The sequence below is a fragment of the Odocoileus virginianus genome, chromosome 17 (genome assembly GCF_023699985.2).
Source record: "Odocoileus virginianus isolate 20LAN1187 ecotype Illinois chromosome 17, Ovbor_1.2, whole genome shotgun sequence".
Classification (NCBI taxonomy): domain Eukaryota; kingdom Metazoa; phylum Chordata; class Mammalia; order Artiodactyla; family Cervidae; genus Odocoileus; species Odocoileus virginianus.
This window is the reverse complement of record NC_069690.1, coordinates 58,139,968-58,162,362: the sequence shown is the minus strand read 5'-3', so window position 1 is coordinate 58,162,362 and position 22,395 is coordinate 58,139,968. Positions and strand designations below refer to the sequence as shown.

General features: G+C 42.5%; 1 protein-coding gene and 1 pseudogene across 6 annotated transcripts in view; one reads left to right on the top strand and one right to left on the bottom strand.

Annotated features, from left to right (window-relative positions):
• ABCA10 (ATP binding cassette subfamily A member 10) overlaps positions 1-22,395 on the bottom strand; it is a 55,101-nt gene that overhangs the window by 12,699 nt on the left and 20,007 nt on the right. For 3 of the 6 annotated variants that reach the window (XM_070480079.1, XM_070480074.1, XM_070480077.1), the window contains exons 15-26: positions 22,251-22,341; positions 21,625-21,764; positions 20,763-20,882; positions 19,226-19,442; positions 16,887-17,053; positions 16,009-16,142; positions 10,519-10,656; positions 8,723-8,824; positions 7,431-7,598; positions 7,116-7,229; positions 1,669-1,785; positions 505-585 (exon numbers count right to left, since the gene is read on the bottom strand). In XM_070480079.1, the coding sequence (XP_070336180.1) occupies positions 505-585; positions 1,669-1,785; positions 7,116-7,229; positions 7,431-7,598; positions 8,723-8,824; positions 10,519-10,656; positions 16,009-16,142; positions 16,887-17,053; positions 19,226-19,442; positions 20,763-20,882; positions 21,625-21,764; positions 22,251-22,341 (1,589 nt within the window). The remainder of the gene's footprint in view (positions 1-504; positions 586-1,668; positions 1,786-7,115; positions 7,230-7,430; positions 7,599-8,722; positions 8,825-10,518; positions 10,657-16,008; positions 16,143-16,886; positions 17,054-19,225; positions 19,443-20,762; positions 20,883-21,624; positions 21,765-22,250; positions 22,342-22,395) is intronic. The other 3 variants (XM_070480075.1, XM_070480076.1, XM_070480078.1) reach the window with 3 other exon arrangements.
• Positions 10,808-13,342, top strand: LOC139038959 (kinesin-like protein KIF11 pseudogene; annotated as a pseudogene).

Below are 22,395 nucleotides of genomic sequence, written 5' to 3'. Positions count from 1 at the left end.
CGGACATGACAGAATGACTAAGCATACACTCTATATAGAAAAATACCTTTAGGTACTACCATTTTAGAGAAGGAAATGGCAACCCACTCCAGCATTCTTGCCTGGAAAAGCCCGTGGACGAGGGGCCTGGTAGGCTACAGTCCATGGGGCCGCAAAGAGTTGGACACGACTGAGCGACTTCACTTCATTACCGTTACACTGATTCCAGAAAACAGTGGTGGTGATGGTAGTGGTTTAGTTGCTCAGTCGTGTCCGACTTTTTGGGGCCCCATGGACTGTGGGCTGCCAGGCTCCTCTGTCCACAGGATTTCCCAGGCAAGAGTACCGGAGTGGGTGTCTGCTGCACTGGCAGGCAGACTCTTTACCACTCAGCCACCAGGGAAGCCCGTAGGGAACAGGAAGAGCAGGCATTTGGGGGAATATGCCATTCTTTGAATAAGAACAAGCATATCATGTGGCTATAAATCCCATGTAGTATATACTTAGGTAGAAATATTTTCTTACTATGAAGATTGTTAGGAGAATGATTTCACCAGTTCCACTTCTCTCAGAGTCCTGACTTCTGGACCTTCTTCGATACAACTGCTGAAGAAAAACAGGGCTGTATGAAATTTCTCTGTATCACGAATAGAACGTTCTTATGTTAAATACGCCTGAATCCTATGACTTGCTGTTCCACAGGACACTAGGGAATGCTCTGTGAATTGGGACAAGACTTGTTCTCTGACACTAAAATCTGCTGGGAGGTGACACCTTTCCTTGGTTATAATCTCCAATATTTCCTGTATTCTGACTGTGCAGTGTGTGAGCGCATGTGTGCTCAGTCACCGCAGTTGTCTCCAACTCTGTGCGACCCCAGGGGCTGTAGCCCACCAGGCTCCTCTGTCCATGGCATTTCCCAGGCAAGAATACTGGAGTGGGTTGCCATTTCCTCCTCCAGGGGATCTACCTGACCTCAGGATCAAACCCACATCTCTTATGTCTCCTGCATTAGCAGGCAGGATCTTTACCACTAGTGCCACCTGGGAAGCCCCAATTCTGTGCAATAGGGATTCACAAGTTCCTTTTTAGTAGAAGTGACTAAACATACAAATGTGAAGTAGTTGAGATTCACTATCATGTCCCCAGAATTCTCAGTGGTACTTGGACTCTCCCAGAAGTTCCTAATAGCATCTTGTTTTCCTTCCTGCACCAATCACTCACCCCCAGAGCAATTTACTGACACTAGTGGTACAAAGAGCATAAAATATCACATCTTCCCCGCAGTCCTCTGTTATAGGGAAAGATAGAGCTAAGCACAAAAATAATTTTCAGATATTTATCAAAACTGAAATGGGAAACTTCCACTTCACGATGAGAAGAGAGTTCTGTAACAGTGGGAAAAACATAGTCCTTTCTTACAATCCCCTCTTGGAATTCATAAACCACAGCTGGGTTTCCTGTTGCATTTCTAAATGGATTTACCTGCTTCCTTCCGGGTATGAATAATGGGTTCAGGGTATTTGCAACTTTCAACTCTATACAACTTTTTCATGTTTTCTTTTCAGAATTTACCAGCAATTGAATAATTTCTAAAATTTTATTAAATGTACCTGCTCCCATATCAGAAAAGATTTAATTAACAAGTTACATGGTAAAGTCAAAAATAAAATAGGTAAAACTGCTTACCTCTATCATTTCAGAAAGAAAAAAAGTTGAAGTGCACGAAGGTATTAAAATTATACATATAATTATAATATTTTCAGAATGAGTTAGTCCCAGGAGGATGAGCATAAATAATGAGATCTAAAGGAAAAAAATCCAGATATAATTTGCTCAGTCATATTTAATGTAAGATGTTTTCTATAAGTAATCTATTTTCCTAGAAAGATATTCCCATTTTCAATTTTCAGCTTAAGTACAACAATATTGAGAGGACTGCTTCTTTAGGAAGCATCAAAGTGTCATTACAACTGAAAAGACATGATTACAATTAAAGTCTGACATAAACATCTAAAAGATGCTGTACTATCTGGCACGGATATGCAGCAACAATTAAAAAAAGGGAGTATGCCATTATTTTACTTTATGAACATAAATCCTCATATGCTTTCAGCACTAGCATACAATTAACCTCCTGTCGAATGGTATTGTAGTACCATAGTTTTAGGAATAACAAAAGAATAAAGAAGGGAATAGAAACTCTCTTAGCATCTACAGAATACTATTTACCGAGTACTCTGATGAGCAATTTGCCAGCACTGTGAGAGCGAATGCTCTTGGAGAGACTCGGTCCTAACCCTGCAAAGTGCTACTGCTTTACATACATCTTCTCTGAGTTCAGAGAACTAAACCTCAGAAACCGGAAGTCACTTCACCCAGTATCTTACAGCTATTTAATGCCAGATTTAGAATCCAAACCTAGGCTGTCTGACTCCAGAGCCTAAATTCTTGCCCTCCATACTCATATAAGAAGAGGTTGGGGACTTCCCTGGAGGTGTTAAGACTCCGCTCCCAATGCAGGGGGTCCAGGTTCAATCCCTGACCCAAGAACTAGATCTCACAAATTGCAACGTAGTATTCTGCATGCTGCAATGAAGACTGAGGATACCACATGCCATACCTAAGACCTGACACAGCCAAATAAATAAGTATTTTTTAAAAATTAGAGATACCAAGGGAATATTTCATGCCAAGATGGGCACAATAAAGGAGAGAAATGGCATGGACCTAACAGAAGCAGAAGATATTAAGAAGAGGTGGCAAGAATACACAGAAGAACTGTACAAAAAAGGCCTTAATGACCCAGATAACCACAGTGGTGTGATCACTCAGCTAGAGCCAGACGTGCTGGAGTGCGAAGTCAAGTGGGCCTTAGGAAGCATTACTACGAAAAAAGCTAGTGCAGGTGATGGAATTCAAGCTAAGCTATTTCAAATCCTAAAAGATGCTGCTGCTAAGTGCTGGACTATGCCAGCAAATTCGGGAAACTCAGCAGTGGTCACAGGACTGGAAAAGGTCAGTTTTCATTCCAATCCCAAAGAAGGGCAATGCCAAAGAATTCAAACTACCCCACAACTGCACTCATTTCACATGATAAGCAAGGTGATGCTCAAAATACTTCAAGCTAGGCTTCAACAGTGCATGAACTGAGAGCTTCCAGATGTACAAGATGGATTTAGAAAAGGTAGGGACCAGATATCAAGTTGCCAACATCTGTTGGATTGTAGAAAAAGGGAATTTCAGAAAAACATTTATTTCTGTTACATTGACTACACTAAATCCTTAGACTGTGTGGATCACAACAAACTACGGAAAATTCTTACAGAGACGGGAATACCAGATCACCTCACCTGCCTCCTGACAAGCCTGTATTCAGGTCAAGAAGCAACAGTTAGCACTGGACATGGAACAATGAACTGGTTCCAAATTGCGAAAGGAGTACTTCAAGGCTGTATGTTGTCACCCTGCTTATTTAACTTATATGCAGAGTGAAGTGAACTGAAGCCGTTCAGTCATGTCCCACTCTTTGCGACATCATGGACTGTAGCCTACCAGGCTCCTCAGTCCATGGGATTTTCCAGGCAAGAATACTGGAGTGGGTTGCCATTTCCTTCTCCAGGGGATCTTCCCAACCCAGGGATCAAACCCCAGTCTCCCACATTGTAGGCAGACGCTTTACCATCTGAGCTACCAGGGAAGCCCCATCATGCAGAGTACATCATGTTAAATGCCGGGCTGGGTGAAGCACAAGCTGGAATCAAGATTGCCAGGAGAAATATCAATAACCTCAGATATGCAGATGACACCACTCTAATGGCAGAAAGTAAAGAAGAACTAAAGAGCCTCTTCTTTTTTAAATTTATTTAATAGGAGGATAATTACTTTACAACATAGTGATGGTTTCTGCCATACATCAACACGAAACGGCCACAGGTACACACGTGTCCCCCTCTTCCCCCTCCCTCCCCACTCTATCCCTCTGGGTTGTCCAGAGCAGTGGTTTGGGGGCTCTGCTTCAGGCATCAAACTTGTACTGGTAACAAAGGTGAAACAGGAGAGTGAAAAAGCTGGCTTAAAACTCAGCATTCAAAAAACTAAGATCATGGGACCTGGTCCCATCACTTCATGGCAAATAGATGGGGAAAAAATGCAAACAGTGACAGACTTTATTTTCTTGGGCTCCAAAATCACTGTGGACAGTGACTGTAGCCATGAAATTAAAGGATGCCTGCTCCTTGGAAGAAAAGCTATGACAAACTTAGATGGCACATTAAAAAGCAGAGACATCACTTTGTCAACAAAGGTACGTATAGCGAAAGCTATGGTTTTCCCAATAGTTGTATACAGATGTGAGAGTTGGACCATAAAAAAGGCTGAGCACCAAACAACTGATGCTTTCGAATTGTGCTGGAGAAGACTCTTGAGAGTCCCTTGGACTACAAGGAGATCCAACCAGTCAACCCTAAAGGAAATCAACCCTGAATATGCATTGGAAGGACATTGAAGCTGAAGCTCCAATACTTTGGCCACCTGATCTGAAGAGATGACTCATTGGAAAAGACCCTGATGCTGGGCAAGAGTGAGGTCAGGAGGAGAAGGGGGCAACAGAGGATCAGATGGTTGGATGGCATCATCGACTCAATGGACATAAGTTTGAACAAACTCCGGGACATAGTGAAGGACAGGCAAGACTGGTGTGTTAAGAGTCCATGAGGTCACAGAGTCGGACACAACTGAGCAGTTGAATAACAGAAGTTTAAAAAAAATAAGGAGATTGAGTCAGCTGTCCATACATCCAGTCAATGAGTCAACCTATAATGTGTCAGGTACCAAGAGCTTATGTATATGAAACTGATCATAGAATTTAAAAAACTCTTTAAAGTGTTCTCTCCACAAGCACAAGAAATATTTTCTCACATAAAAAGCAATATAAACTAAAATAATCTGAGGGTTCATCAGCGTATTTTAGGACCTTAATCAGAACCTCCTCAAAGGTTCACTGGCCGTACCGTTATGGTTATGAGGGGTATTGTTTTAGCAGGATGTGTGTCAGTGTAGCGTCAGCCCCACAGAAACCTGAAGCTAAGCTTTCTAAATCTAACAGTGCAGGAAGAGAACTTGTCTTTGACCACTCTACTTCCTCCTTTTCATCCCTTTCTTTCACCTTTTTTTTAAGAATTATTTATTTGGCTGCATCGGGTCTTAATTGGGGCCGAGGGACTCTCTAGTTGTGCTGCACAGGCTGAGTTGCTCTGTGGCTTATGGGATGTTAGTTCCTGGACCAGGGATTGAACTTGTGCCCTTTGCATTGCAAGGCAAATTCTTAATCACTGGAAAGCCCCCTTTCTTTTTATATTACTTATAGTACAAATTAGCTCATCCATTATTTCTAACCCATTAGAAAAATTAAAATAATCCTTCCATTAACTCTTCCTTCCAACAAGCAACAACAGCTACAACCTCTATCCACAGGACTTTCCAGGCAAGTATACTCAAGGCGGGTAGCCTTTCCCTTCTCCAGGGGATCTTCCCGACCCAAGGACTGAACCCTCAATTAAGGAAAAAAATCAAACCTACTAGGCAACAATCTACTAAGTGTGAGTCGAGATGGGGGAAAACTATAGATTAAAACTATCTGAAGACTTTAGCTACTAGAATCATCAAACAACAAATGCAAATATTTCAATTAAATGTACCCATGTAAATTAAATTCCACATGTAAATTACATGTGGAATTAAGAAAAACACAAACTAGTATCAAAAGGCTGTGAGGAACAGTTCAGCAAATTTGAAACAGAACCAGAGTTCTGAAAAGCAAAATTGAGGTTTTAAAAATCTGCCAAAGATTAAAGATAATTTAGACACAGTTGAATGGTTTTTGGTCATAAAGCCACTGTCAGAATAAACAGGGTCATTATGTAGTTTCCAGACTGAAACATACCCAAAAGAATAGTCTCAAAACATATAAAGCAAAATTAGAGAATAAAACTGACAAATCTACCTGTCTATTGGGATGCATGAGAAAAAAGAATTAGATCAAGACCAATTCCAATGGTTAAGGAGACATTACCTTGCTATAACATTTAACTATCATATCACAACCACCAATAAAACTGGCTCAGAATTACAGGTATACAGGGATGAGATTTAGAAGCTCAGAAGCAACTTAATCACCTTTAAGATGTCTACTGTTGCAATGAATTCTCGAACTGGTTGCATTTATGACATTTCTGCCCACAGTAAACCCAATCTTTGGATACCACCCACAATGACCACCAGCGTAACTCTCACAGCCTTAGAGAAGTTAAGACCTTGGTCTCCTGACCCTAATCCCTCCACCATGTCCCCAGAACAGACAGGAGAAAGGCAAGTCCATAAGAAAGAGAGAAAGGATAGAACATCTTTCCTTTTTTCACCAAGGGTCCTCAAACTAAAGGCATGCCTGAAATGCAGCTGGAGAAGAAAATTTTCATTGTTTATAAGATTAAAGTTACATTTTGGACTCGACTAGCCCTTTTTTAGTACTTAAAGCAAATCTTAATGAAAGAAACAAGATTATGTTAATATCCGAAATGGTCAGAAATGTATGAGAGCCTGCTCAAGATGTCAGCAAGGCCTGGGGAAGGAGATGCAGCAGAATATGTGTAAAGTAATAAATAATTTTATTTCTCAATAAAACTTTTCTCTGTTTACTTGCTTGCTTATGTTATTTGTCAATATGGCTACCTAGCACAACTTTTTTTTTTTAATAAAGAGAATTAATTACTCAGGAGGCAACCTCCCTGAGTTGAGAAACTTGGGCTCAGGTCTCATCCTTTAACATTTTCCCCACTCTATAAATGAGGGAATTAACCCCAATGATCTAGCCTTTCAGCTAGGACAGGTCAGGATTCCTATAGCGGTTTCATCTCTTTCCAAAGAAACAGAAGTGCCAAAGAGAAACTTTTGAGAACAGGAAAAAAAAAAAGAAAATGAACTGAAACCTTAAACCATGAACATGGCCAAACAAAGACCAAAGTGCTAAGGAAGTAGTTCCACTTCCAAGTATTTACGCTTAACTGTCCAGTTTTAGAAAAGGAACTTCAGGGAAACTTCATATAAATATGCATGGATGTACATTTTCAGATACTTACAAGAAAAAAGCTGAGAGACCAAAAGCCGTTATTTTTTCTTCCCATGGGAAAGAGGAATGAAATCACGTACGTGAGGAGTATGAGACACGCCGCACAGCCTGCCACGCAAACTGCCTGACAATACAGCATTAACAGCAAGGTTAGAGACAGGGTCATGGGCGGGGTGGGGGCAGGCAGAGGATCGGATCACAAAGCTGCCAAAGGCAATTTTCTTGTACACGCCTTTGGTCAAGCACAAAGTGTTAGCAAAAATGAGTTTTTTTGTTTTAATTCTATTATTATATTTGGGGAATTTGGGGGAAGATGATCACTTACCAGAGCAAACACGAATTCTAATACAATTGTGAATTCCAAAAATATGCAGTACATTAAATGTATCAAAAAAAGAATCCCGAAATAAAATGAGATGTCCACCAGGGCCTGTCCACACCAGCATGCTGACGGACAGAGGCCTGAGATACGTAGCTGAGACTGAGCTTTCTGCTGGCGAAGAAACAGAAGGGATACGGGTGAGGCTGAAATCTTGGGTAAAAGAGGTATTTTGTTTCTATGAAAATGTTAATTTTTAGTAAATTTTAGAAGTAGTATTCTGCAGCAGCTTTTTTTTTTTTTTTTTGGAAAAGTCTACCTTTTTTTATATAGCAAATCCGACCTTCAGGAATTTGCTAGCCTGGGTTTAGGAAGCAGGCCACAGGACAACTAAGACACTAATACTATTCCAAAGAAAACAGTGTGTCTCCCAGGTGGTGCTAGTGGTCAAGAATCCACCTGCCAACGCAAGAGACGCAGGTTCGGTCCCTGGGTTGGGAAGTTCCCCTGGAGGAGGAAAGGATAGCCCACTCCAGTATGCTTGCCTGGGAAATGCCAGGCGGACTGCAGTCCACAGGGTCATAAATAGTCAGACATGACTGAGCACAGAGGGCACATGACCAGAAAGAGCATTTTCCAAATCACCTGACACCCCGCGGGGGCGGGAGGGATGGGGAGGTCATTGACTCTGCAGGAAACGTCTGACCTGTGCCTCAAGCTGATTTAAAGCCCCCTTTACAAGAATGGAGTCAAAAAGCAGGAAATGTGATATAGTTTATATTTCACACTAAAAAATTCCCTTTAGAATTGTAGATTAACTACACACAGTCAAAAAGGAGTGCATTTTCCACCTCTGAAGCTGACGTGAAGTGATTCCCTTGGTAAAAATATGTATGTATCTGGCTGTGCTGGGTCTTGGTTGCAGCATGCGAGCTCTTAGTTGCAACATGTGGGATCCAGTTCCCTGATGAGGGATCAAACCTGGGCCCCCTACATTGGGAGTGCAGAGTCTTAGCCACTGGACCACCAGCAAAGTCCCTAGGGTGAGTCCCTTTAAAACCAAGGTTACTTTACTGTGTTCAATCATGAACTGTCTCACCTATTTGACATCACGATGAACCATTTAATGAAATGCATACTTAGATTAGAGTAATACAATTCATGTGTAAACATTTTTCTTGAAGGGCTATCCTGTGTGTATAAGACAATAAAATTCCAGTGTACTGAAGTCAGACAGAAGCATCTCTCCTCCTCCGCCCACCCCCCACGTGCCCCCTCCCTCTCACCCGTGCTCTTACTTTGTAATCGCTGACGCTGCTCATCCCAATGTACGGAGAAAGGCAGTTTACAACAAGCAACAGAAGAAAATCCAAAATGCCAATTGCCCATCTTGGGTCGTCCTGCAAGTTCCAAACACATCCGTAAGCTACTGCGCTTGTTACCAACCACACACTCAAACACAAGGACCAAATACATGTAGGGAAAGGGTGAAAATGTCCGAATGGAAGGATATATCTGATTTAAGAGGCAAACAAAGAGCAAACGTGTTTGTTACCCTTAAAGGCAGGTTCCATTCCCAGGAGCTGCATGATTTCAAATGAAATTTAAAATCTTAACTTTACATGCCTGTGTTAAGAAGACAGACAGCAGGTTCTCTTGCTTATCTGTATCTGCTGGGTGCAGGCTAAGTTGTTTCAGTTGTGTCTGATTCTTGTACGACCCCATGGGCTATAGCCCGCCAGGCTCCTCTGTCCATGGGATTCTCCAGGCAGGAAGACTGGAGTGGGTTGCCATTTCCTCCTCCAGGGGATCTTCCCGACGGAGAAATCGAACCTGTGTCTCTTATGTCTCCTGCACTGGCAGGAGGGTTCTTTACCACTAGCGCCATATCTACCATAATCAAACACTTCTGTTAGGAAACATTTGAAGGCTGAGAAGTGGTTATTAAAATCATGTGTTATCAAAAGTTGCACTGCACTCCACAAGATATAAAAGATAAAACAACCAAGACCCCAAAGGACACTGTAATATATAAAGTGACAGAACACTAAAATTGTAAAAATAATCATAAGTTGAGGGTTAGACCATACATTCTACACCTGCTTTAATCAGTGACTGTGAAATGCTCAGTAAATTCCCCCAGGGAAATCTGACATAAATTAAGAATTTGGGTTGGAGGGTTCTCTGGGTGCTCTAGGCTTTCCAAGACAATCTCTATTCATTCATTAATTTCAGAAAATATGTATTGGGTACCTAAGAAGTGTAAAAAGCTATTCCTGACTATGAACCAAAAAAAGCCCAAATTAACATGGTTCTTTAACAGTTCTCTGTCATTTTCAATGTTTCCGTGTCCTTTAGGATCTTGTTTCTTTCAGGTTCTATGTCTTAAGGAGCTGGCTGTGATTTTTAACCAGACACAATTTTTCAACCAGACACAAGAGTGGGGCCATTGATAAAACATGACTTGATAGTGTATTAAGTGGTGGTAAATGAATGGAAAAAATAGAGCCACATAAAGGGTTGAAAACAATAGGGTACACTGGACTTACCAGAATTCTATTATACATTTACATTTTTCCATTAAAATTTAAAAAATGGTAATGAAGCTAAACATTAAGTGAGGTGAAAAACTCTTATCTTTCAGAATAATGGCAAGCATGTATTGAAAGCTTACTCTCCCCCTTACAAAAATATAACTCCAAAAAAAAAAAAAAAAAAAAAAACCTAATAGACACACACACACACACACACACAAATATATAACTCCCTAAGGTCGGATTTTTTTTTTTTTTCCCTGTGCCACGTATGCTTATCTCCAGCATCTAGAAGCACCAGGTCATGGCAGATACTCAAGAAATACTTGCAGAATGATGACGATGGTACGTGCCAGGCTCTGTTGTAGGCGCCTGATAAACTCACTTAATCCTCACAGTTTCATGTACAGGAGGTCCGAGGACATCCCCCTCTTACAGGAGAGGCCCAGGAAGCAGGAGGGCTCGCAGGGAGCAGGCTGCAAGCTCAGGCACAGGCTCCAGCACCCCTGCCCCTTCCTCCCAGCTGAACTGCCTCTCACAGAAGTTATCCCTCTACTTACGAGTGGAAACGTGCTACTCTCCGTCTTAATAAGCTCTGTGACATTCAAGATTCCAAGCAGGGCATTGCTAACAATCCCAATAAGAACAGGAAAACAGTTCATCCTCTTGGTATTGCATGCAACTGAAAATCTGTAATCCTTTAAAAAAAAGGGGGGCACACAAATATACACTGTAAATTAGAGTAAATCTCCTTATTGCATAGTCTGTAAATTATTAGGGTGGAATTAGGGTAAGAAAGAGACAATTAGCTTTTCCTTGACACTTCTCCCTAATGGAATTGGTACAAGAATGCTTTATTTTTGTAATTTAAGTGACTTATTCTAAAAGTGAAATAAATGAACATTCATGAACATGGAAAGATGTCAAAGATCTAGAATCTATGTGACAAAGTCATAGGACTTGTCTAATATGATTTCAATTTAGAAAATATATTTCTGAATGTGAGATCATTCTAGATATAGTGAGTTGTGTTTTTATAAAGGAAAAGAGTGTAGAAGATAATTACTAAATGCATTAACATAAATATAATATGGAAAAATGAGTGGAATTATGAAGAGAATTTTACCTTCTATGTTACATACTCCAGTAATGTTTGAATTAATCTACTAAACAGTATTGCTTTTTTCTTCTTTATTGAGGTATAGCGAAAGTCGCTCAGTTGTGTCCGACTCTTTGTAACCCCATGGACTGACTACACAGTCCATGGGATTCTCCAGGCCGGAACACTGGAGAGGGTAGCCGTTCCCTTCTCCAGGGGATCTTCCCGACCCAGAATTGAACCCAGGTCTCCCGCAGTGAAAGCAGATTCTTTACCAGCTGAGCTATCAAGGAAGCTTTACTGAGGTATAATTGGCAAATAAAACTGAAGTTATTTAAAACACTGAGAGTGTGCATAGCAGCGGGAGTTCCCTGGTGGTCTAGCGGTTAAAACCCGGTGCCTTCCCTGCCACAGCCCAGGTGCAATCTCTGGTTGGGGAACTAAGACCCCTTAAGTCATGCACTTCTGACAAAAGCTCAAGGAAAACATACACTTTTGATATGGTTTTTGGAGCAAATACTCCGAAGTGGTGTTTGTCCAATTCTGGATGAAGTTATTATGGGCTATAAGTGCACTATTTTTGCATATGGACAAACCTGTACTGGAAAAACCTTTACAATGGAAGGTGAAAGGTCCCCTAATGAAGAGTATACTTGGGAGGAGGATCCTTTGGCTGGTTGAAGTCCACGTACTCTTCATCAGATTTTTGAGAAAATCACTGATAATGGTACTGAATTTCCAGTTGAAAGTGTCACTACTGGAAATCTATAATGACAAGCTCTTTGATCTCTTTAATCTGTCTTCTGATGTTTCTGAGAGACTGCAGATGTTTGATGATACCCATAGCAAAAGGGGAGTGATAATCAAAGGTTTAGAAGAAATTACAGTACACAACAAGGATGAAGTCTATCAAATTTTGGAGAAGGGGGCAGCAAAAAGGACGACTGCAGCAATGCTGATGAACGCCTACTCTAGTAGATCCCACTCAGTTTTCTGTTACAATGCATATGAAAGAAACCACAGTTGATGGAGAGGAGCTTGTTAAAACTGGAAAGTTGAACTTGGTTGATCTTGACAGCAGTGAGAACATTGGTCGTTCTGGAGCAGTTGACAAGAGAGCTCGGGAAGCCTGAAATGTCAATCCGTCCCTGTCGACTCTGGGAAGGGTTATTACTGCTCTTGTAGAAAGAACACCTCATGTTCCTTAATCGAGAATCTAAACTGACTAAAATCCTCCAGGATTCTCTTGGGGGACGTACAAGAACATCTATCTTTGCAACAGTTTCTCCTGCATCTCTCAATCTGGAGGAAACTCTGAGCACATTGGAATATGTTCATAGAGCAAAGAACATACTCGATAAGCCTGAGGTTAACCAGAAACTCACCAAGAAAGCTCTGATTAAGAAATATACAGAAGAGATAGAGCGTCTGAAACAGGATCTTGCTGCAACTCATGAAAAAAATGGAGTGTACATTACTGAAGAAAATTTTAGAGCTATGAATGGAAAACTAACTGTTCAAGAGGAAGAAATTGTAGAATTTGTTGAAAAAATTGCTGCTGTTGAGGAAGAGCTAAATAGGGTTACAGAATTGTTTATGGATAGTAAAAATGAACTTAACCAGTGCAAATCTGACCTGCAAAGTAAGACACAGGAACTTGAAACCACTCAAAGACATTTGCAGGAAACAAAATTACAGCTTGTTGAAGAAGAATATATCACCTCGGCTTTGGAAAGTACTGAGGAGAGACTTCATGATGCTGCCAACAGGTTGCTCAACACAGTTGAAGAAACTACAAAAGATGTATTTGGTCTCCATTCTAAACTGGATCGTAAGAAGGCAGTTGATCAGCATAATGCAGAAGCTCAAGATGTTTTTGGCAAAAACTTGAATAGTCTGTTTAATAATATAGAAGAATTAATTAAGGATGGCAATACGAAACAAAAGGCCATGCTATAAGTTCACAAGACTTTGTTTGGTACCCTGCTGACGTCCAGTGTCTCTGCATTAGACACTACTTACTGCAGCAGCACTTGGATCTCTCACATCGATTCCAGAAAATGTGTCTGTCTACACTTCTCAGATGTCTAATGATATTGAAAGAACAGTCATTAGCAGCAGAAAGTGAAACTGTACTTCAGGAATTGATTAATGTACTTAAGACTGACCTCCTCAGTTCACTGGGAACAGCTTTATCCCCCACTGTGGCATCTATCGGAGAAGGCAATGGCACCCCGCTCCAGTACTCTTGCCTGGAAAATCCCATGGATGGAGGAGCCTGGTAGGCTGCAGTCCATGGGGTCGCGAAGAGTCAGACAGTATTGAGCGACTTCACTTTCACTTTTCACTTTCATGCATTTGAGAAGGAAATGGCAACCCACTCCACTGTTCTTGTCTGGAGAATCCCAGGGATGGGGGAGCCTCGTGAGCTGCCGTCTATGGGGTCGCACAGAGTCGGACACGACTGAGGCAACTTAGCAGCAGCAGTGGTATCTATACTGGAAATCAACAGTCAACTGAAGAATATTTTCAAGACTTCGTCAATTGTGGCTAATAAGATAGAAGATCAGAAGAAGAAAATGGATGGCTTTCTTAGTACACTGTGGAACAATCTACATGAACTAAAAGAAAATACAGTTTCTTCCTTGGCTGAATCACAGAAGGTGTGTGAAAACTTAACTGAAGACGTGAAGAAAGCAAAGAATATCCATTCACAGGAACTTTACCAGTTAATCAGTCTTTGGGAGGAGAGATTCTGTGATTTGGAGGAAAAGTGTAAAAACATCCAGAAACCAGTTAGCAGTGTTCAAGAAAATACAGAGCAAACGCAGGAAACTACGAAACAGGAAGGCCTGGTTTCTTCAGAAAACTGTGAACAAAATCCCTCTCCTCGGACCGCATAGGAAGGAGACCGGCAACAAAGCCCAGGGCCCGGGACCGTGCAAGCTCGCCCTACATGCGTCTCGCTACCGCCTGAATGTTCTTCCCCCTTTCGTCTTTCTTCTTCACGGATGGGTTTCGCTGAGGTGTCATGGCTGTTCCCTGGGAGGGCCAGGTCGCGGACTCAGGCGCCGTGGGGCACGGACCTGGGTGCCCTCCTCCCCTCCTGGGCGCTGGCATGCCTGCAGGGGGTCGCTGTCGCCCAGGGGCCATGGCTGACCGTGGCGTCTGCCCCGCACTAGCCCCAACCTTCCAGTCAGAGGCCTAGTCTCCGTCCCAAGAAACCAAGCATCCACTCCGCACCTCACTTTTAAAAAGGAGCCGACTGGCCGGGCCAATGGCAGCGCTCGCGCGCAAAGCACCATGGAACATGGTGTCGTCACAGACCCCGCCCCAGGGCGTGGCCCGCAGAAAAGCAAAGAGCTAGTCCTTCGGTGCCAGCCTGGAACTCGTGGTCTAGTGGGAGACTGTCCCTGACTAGTGAACCAACGCCTCTAGGCCAGAGTTTCCTCATCTGCAGAATGGGGCTGATAGCAACTGTCTCAGACAGTTGTGTGAAAATTAATGAGCTGGTGAGGGTAAATAGTTTAGGCTAGAATGACCATGTAAGCGCTTGGGAAACCTAGCCGTGATTGTAAATGATATTATTGAACTGTAAGATAGTGCTGTGGAAGCACAGGAAAGACATTCAAAGCAAGCCCCTTTCTCAGAGGAAGCGTCCAGAATCGTCTTGAAGAATAATTAGGAAATGTTAAGGCTACCATGGGTACTAAACTGTGATGAAAAAGACACTGAATGTTACTTTAGGGCTATGAATGTATCCTTTGACTGATGAGAACTCGTCCTCTCCAAATGATCCAAGCAAGAAAGCAAGGTCAGATTTGCATTTTCCGACCACGGTCCTGCAGTAGCTGTTGCAGGCTCAATCTGCGTGGCACACCATTCCCGCAGGCCTGTCGAGGAGGTTGCGCCAACGCCCGCGGCCGCCAGCCTGCAGCTCCCTGGAGGCTGCGCTCCCCGGCTCCTCTCACGCTCGGTGACCGCCTGCTTCCGTAGGAGTACTCGGGGCATTTTGGCGGTGTTTACGTTTACTTGACCAGATTAGATGTGGGTCGCAGACCCGGGAAATACAGAATGATGGGCCTGTGCTATACTCGGCTCTGGGAACTTCGCTTTGGGACCGTCCTTAGCCCACAGGAACCTAGGTATCTTTGTAGTTTCCTAAGTGATGATGTGATGATGGCCAGATGGGGTGGAAGTTTCGCCGGCCTCCTTAAGTGTTCCTTTGCTTATTAACCTACCTTCTTCCCCCAAGGAATCGACACATCTACAGCTCAGATGAGTGGTCATCTCATCCTGCATAGCCGGTTGTCTACTGATATCTTCTCTTAGATGGCTCACCAGCATCTAAACGAACCTATCCAAAATGGAACTCTTCACTCTAACTCCCCTTACCTCCACCCTTATCTTTCTCGTTTAGACACGTGGTTCTGACTAGACCTTTGATTCCTTTGTTCTCCTTGTCCAATGCAGACCTGTTGCTTTTATCACTTCTGCCCTCCACTCGAGTCCAAGTCTCTTTTATCGCTACCCTGAATAACTATTCTTAATAAACTCCTTAACAGGTTAAAAAAAAAAATTAAAGAAGGTGGAAAATGTGCCCTGTAGAGGATTAAAATTTCATACCTTCTTCTAAAATGTGGCAAAGCAATGTTCAGGTTATATTGATTATAGAGTAATTGAGCTGCTTTTCTATGATTCATAATTATTTGGATGTGGCCAAAAGCCATGCATGATAAAAAGTACATGGAAGAAAAAAAAAAAAAGATTCAGATCTATTATTTCCCTTGGAATTATAATTTGAATTGTTGAATGTGTGTGTCTTTTAGGCAAATGTACTGAGTGGTAAACAGAAGCAGATCTTTTCCCCTCCCCGTTTAAAATAAAATCTATTTAAAAATAGAATTTGGTCCGACAATCGTTTTTAAAAAGTACATGGGAGCAAAGGTACCTTGTGGCCACCAGACACGATGACGGCTCCATTGTAGGAAGGGTCGTCTGAGCCGTTTCTGTTTCCAGCATCATCTAGTTCCAAGACGAGACCCTGACGCCTCAGGGCCTGCACAACGTCTTCAATATCGGATCCTGAAGAAGCCCGTGAAGAAGGGCAGCGTGAGAGCCGGAAACGGAAACTCGGTGTGGAAGCTTTAAGATGCGTTTCCCCATGGGGAAGGAGCAGTACGCCTGCCCGGGTGGAGCCGCCCAGTCACGCTCGGGGCGCAGGGAGCGCGCCCCGACGCTGGGACGTCAGGCGCCAGCCCACCCTCTCCAGGAACTCCGTTCTCTGGCAGTTCTTGGTCATTTCCTGAGAGACTCGGGACTCTCATGGAAATAAAACTCTCCATCAGTGAATTGTACAGACCTTTCAGAACGCCGCAACGTCTGTAATTACAAGTAACACACACAATCCCCCACCTCCCCCTCAGGACCCAGACGCGTTTGCTCTGGTGACGCGACTGGGGACCTCAGCACGACGCTGACAGCCCTGGTGACCGGGTCACGAGGCCGGCCCGGAATCAAGCGAGCTTGACATTTTCCATTCTGTCCGTTATTTCTCGTGATTCGAAAACGAGTTCTTCGGTTTCCTCAACTGGAAGATGCGGCAGGCTAGACAAGCGCTGCTCTCACCCCTCGTGTGGTTGCGCTCCTCAAAGCTGTTTGATAGTAAAATTGAGCCTACGGACTTCCTTGGTGGGCCAGTGGTTTGGACTCCACGCTTTCACTGCTGAAGGCGTGGCTTCAGTCCCTGATCAGGGAACTAAGATCCCACAGGCTGCATGGCATAGCCAAAAAAAAAAATTGAGACTAAATTGAAGGTCTATTTCTCACCTGTGTTGTTGATGATCAACAGATTGGTCAGAGGAGTTTGAGGGTGCTGTTCCAGAGAAAGGAAGTACATTCCGGGTGAAAACTCCCAGCGATCATCATGAAAAAACACTGAATACATGATCTTCTCAAAGATAGTGGGGATTAAAGCAATTCCGAACACCACTAACCTAAGTCAAAGAAAATGAAAACGTGAATCTAAAACATGTTCCCTCTGATTAAGTCACAGACACACTCTTTAAAGGCCAACCTATGGGAATTCAACACGCAGATATGCCATTTACTTACACAAAATGGAAACTAGAGTCAGATTAATCTGAAAGTGAGCCCACATTTTTGCATAATTCCTATCACGTTGCTAGGTGTCCGAGGCAGACGGAGGACCAGCGGAGAAGGTGAGATCCAGAGGGTCCCTCCGCGGGCGTGCTGGCCGACCAGGACGTGCAGAAGAGTCTGCAGGACCTCAGACAGCCTACCTAGGGACTGTTTTTAAAATATCTTTTAACTCTTGTTGCTTTATTCCTTTCTTCTTTCATTTTTATTTTTTTAAATTATAAAAGTATGATAACATTTACAGGAGACTTGGAAAATACAAAGTGACATAGTTTCACTATACGTTACAATTATTGTTTAACTAGATAAATTAAGATTTTTAGTTGGGTTTCAGTATTAAAACTCTCAAAAATTAATAGAAAGAATAAACAGCAAAGTAGGATATATTAACAGTAGACCTGAAAAGAACAATGAGCCAATTCAACATAATAAAGATTTATCTGACATAAAAAAGTGTGATGGACTCAGAGGGCCCGTCTCGGGAGTTCTGAAGGGCAAGGAGCCGTGCCTCACACTGTGGCTTCAAGCGTGCCACACGCACGATTTGAAGTAAAACTTGACCTTCTGCCCGCTGTTACTTGACATGTATCTTAACTATGATGAAACTAGATGCAATACTGAATACACCAGCTTCAGATCCTAGAGCTCACTCCACCAACCTTGAGTGAATACTTCCAAGCCATCTTTCTGCTTCACTACCAAGTATGTGCGTCCACTCTTTTCAAAAATCCCCTTCCTGTCAGACCTCAGACTCTATCAGCCTCGCAGCTCCTAGAGAAAGAACGACGAAGCCCACCAGAGAGAACCTCCCTCCGGTCTTATCAACGACGAAGAAGACAGATCCAGGGACGTGCCCGAGGCCCCACTCCACCCCTCTGGTGTCACGGGCGACGCTCACATCAGAGGCCGGGCCTCAGTGCTCCTCTGGACCTGCTCCTCGCCACTCCCGAGACCTCCCACACTGAGCTCATCTTTCCTTCATCCTCCATGACGCTCCCGCTACTGGCTTATTCCCATCATCACTGAAGCATGTTCTCTCTTCATAAAGAAAGAATGAAATTTCCTTCTGACTGCAGTCTCCCTTCAGCTACTGATCATAGAAAGAACAGTAGAAATTCCCTCTGTGGTCAAGCACCTCACAACCATTATTTACGTTCAGGCTTTCTCTTCGTAAAACCTGAAGGACCTCCCTTTTGCTAAATAAAACAGATGCTTTTGGTTCTGAGCCGTCATTCTCCACCACTTGGTTGCTAATCCCTTCACGTTCTCTAGTCTTGGCTCAAAGGTGACCATTTCAATGAGACCAACACTGACCCAACCTATTGAGAATGAATGCTAACACCCTCCCCAGCTTCTTGGTCTACTCTGCTTTGTATAAACTATTATATATTGTATTTAGTTTTTACATTTATCATTTTTTACCTTTTCCCCCAATCAGAAGGTAAACACTACCAGAAGGGCACAGATCTTGCTCAAACGAAGCAAGTAGAACAGTTCATAGGCTTCAGTAAAGACGTGTGTTGTACTGAACAAACAGCATGGTTATCAGGGAGCTACTTAATTGGTGCTTTTCCCCCTGACAGATCGCACGTCTCAAGGCCTTTTCAGTGGTATTTACCACTGCAGGACGGTACTGCAGGCACTCAGAAGAAACCTATTAACTGAATGAAGAAATCAATAGACTTATTTTCTTGACATAGGGACCTGTTTTGCATATACGGACTAAAGAGACTTGAAGAGTCTGATAAGGACTTCCCCGGCGGTCCAGTGATTAAGAATCCACCTTCCAATGCAGAGGGCACGGGCTCAATCCCTGGTCGGGGAGCTAAGATCCCACGTGTCCTGCGGCAACTAAATCCGAGTGCTACAGCCAGAGAGCAGCCAGCTCGCCACAGGGAGAGACCGCACGCTGCGGCTGGGCCCCACGCAGACGAGAGTAAGCAAGGGAATGAATATTTTAAAAATAACAACAGCAACAAAAAAACTTTAAAAAAAAGTGTGACACTCACAAGGACAGGAAAATCTTCCTCTCGCTCCTCAACTTTAGGAAGCGGAGTCTCGCCACCGCACAGACCTGGCGTCTCCACAGAACTGCAGAGCTGCCGGCCCTTCTCGCCTCAGGAAGGGCACAAAGCGCCTGCTGGGCTTCAGACTCCACGCTGGGGCCTGGGGTCACGTTGATTTCCGCGCGTCCGCCGACACCGGGGTCTGTAGCCGTGTGACAAACTGTTACCAGAGGTTACGTTCTTTACATTTTCTCTTTAGAAACCTTGAGAAATGATGTTAGACTATTTGAGACAACACTTCTAACACATCAGCTACTGATATCCATAACTTTTACATTCAAATCTTTCCTTCAAACAAATGTAACGGATGCACTTTCAGTGAGGGAGTGAGTCAGTTTGAGGACATGGTTTCAGCGTCTAGAGAAGCATGACTTCATTTGTATCTGTAGCAAAAGCTCTTCACTGAGGGAATTTTGCAGAGTATGTCTTATGCAAAAACGCCATGATAAATTTCCACAGCCGAATTTCCTAAAAATTCTCCTCCTTCCTTCGTCTCCTCCAGAGATCAATTTATCACTGATGGTTGACAGTCAGTGACTTTTTCAAGACACCGTGGTGTTAAGTTAGAGAAAGTCCATGAAGACCTCCTGTTTGAGTCCCACCACGCCACACCTGAGCTGTATGATTGTGGCTAATCGTTCAAATGTGTAAATCTCACTTTCTCACCTACATCATAATATAAATAAAGTCATTTATGGGGATTAAGAACAACAGAATCCTGGGTTTCCCAGGATTAAGAATCTGCCTTGGAATGCAGAGGACACGGGTTCGATCCCCGATCCAAGAAGATCCCACAAGCCTTGGGGCAACTGAGCCTGTGCCCCAGAGCCCGTGCTTTGCAATAAGAGAAGCCGCCACAAGGAGAAGCCCGTGCCCCACACTGGAGAGCAGGCCCCTCTCGCCACAACTAGAGAGCCCACACACGGCAACGAAGACCCCATGCAGTCACAGATAAATAAATGCTTTTAAAGAATAAAAATAAAATCAGGTTTAAAAGAAAAAAAAACAGAATCCAACAGTTGAGCACTGTGGCTGGTACATAGTAGGCTTTTAAATTCTTCAAATAGTTATTATTATAAAGTAAGGGAAGATAACATCTTATTTAATTATCTGCCATGAATATGTTAATTAGAATGAGTTGGTTAGCTAGGCAAGAGAACATTCTTACAGGGAATGGCGAGAAAGAGACAAAACCCGGATTTAGGATGTTAGCAGAGAACTACGGAGGGACAGTGGTGGGCATCGCAGAGGGAAGAGATTAGAACCGACAGGGGAGGTGCACAGAGTCACAAGGAGACGGGTCTGGTCCCAAGCCTGAAGATGTTACTATCAAACGTTTACAATACCTTAAAAGGTGGATGGCCCCCTTTATGCCTAATTCACCTTCTAGTTAGAATTCCACAGAAAAATTGATAAATATGAATTAACTCATGGTCATTTTCTTTTTCCTTAATTTCCTGCTAGACACACATTTTTATACCTGGCTCATCAATTGCTGATCTGCCTTTTAGGTTCAAGAATACTTCACTTAGAGTTGTCATGGAAACACCAAAATTCATTATGCCCTGGTCGGAAGAGTTTTCAAGGTCTCTGCAAAGATCTAAAAAGCAGAGTAACAAAACAATGCAATTATTATTGGTAAAGAGTACACTAAAATACTAATTTCTAACAATTACTCAAGATAGATAAATCTGAAAATATTTTCACATTAGAGATACCAGCAATTCAAGAAAAACATTCCTATAAGGTGTTCTCTTGTCCTTCAAATCATTTTTGTTATTTTACATCTCTGTTATAGTTCCATAAACTTTAAACTCTCCTGCACTGCTATGTCCATGTGTGTGTTTGTATGTCTATTTAAAAACTCAAAAAAATTCAAAATAAAAATTCAGGAGGCATGGAGTAAACTGAATTTTCTTCTTTGTACTTCCCAAATTTTTTTTATAATTAGTATCTGACATTCATAATTAAAATTATAATTTACCAAGAAACTACAGACCTGCTTATAAATGTTTTAAAAATAAGGTTTATTGAGCCTGTATCTCAAACAGAAATAAAAGGTTTCTGCTGTTTCCGAAAAGATATAAGTCGAAGCTTTGTTTAATGCTGATGAAGAGAGCAAACCCGAGTTTCTCAGTGGACTACATTCAGGGAAACTTAGTTGCTCTCTCATCAAAACCCTGTGTAAGTAACACACTCCGTTACATTAGAAATGGGAGGGAGAGTACTTATGAATACTTTCGTGTAGAAGCTTTAGAGCACAGCTTGGAGAACTGCGGAAAGTGCAGTCAGCATCATCGTGGACCAGTGGCTGTATTCTATGTGGTCACACAGTCTGTTACCTGGAAACTTGTCTGTTCTCTCCAGGGGCAACGTATACACAAGTTTTTCTTCACTTTCTGCGGTTAACTTGGCATCTGAGATGTGCTGTGTGATGAGGGATGTGATTCTCTCTGTATTGCACCTTTCATTCCTGTGTAAACTAAATTTTCAAAAGAGGCATGAGTCCTTCAAGTCCGTCTCCAAAACGACTGCTCACGAAAAGACAGTTTTTGGTTAAACATTCTGTATACATTACAGGCATATCCTACTAACATCAGTAACTGGTTCTGACATTCTAGGAAGTGGATTTGGAATACAATTTTAGACTTTTAAGACAAACCGTTTTATTAAAAATGATCAACTGCTTTTAGGGGGACACAACTGCAGATTTTTCCTATATAAATATTGTCAAAAATGTTGTATTGAAAGATACAGACATTTTTAGAAATTTGCATGCTTAAAACCAAGGTGTAACCAATAAGAAAATGTTAAGGAGGGAGATGTTTCGTAGTGTCTTTTGTAAATCAATCCCCTCCCCATGTGAAGCTGACTTTTCTTACAGCTCTAAAGGATTACACGGAATTACAATATGATCACCTCTCTTGTGGATACAGTCTTATCAACAACAACACCCAGAATACGTTACCTTAAATGATATCCAATACCCCATTTCCGCTTCAGAAACAAAGACGACCCTGCACATCTGAGCTTCCCGTTAGACAGAAACACTTTCCTATCTGAGTAGAAAGAGAGAAAGAATAAATTTTGCAAATTCCTTATATGGAACATTC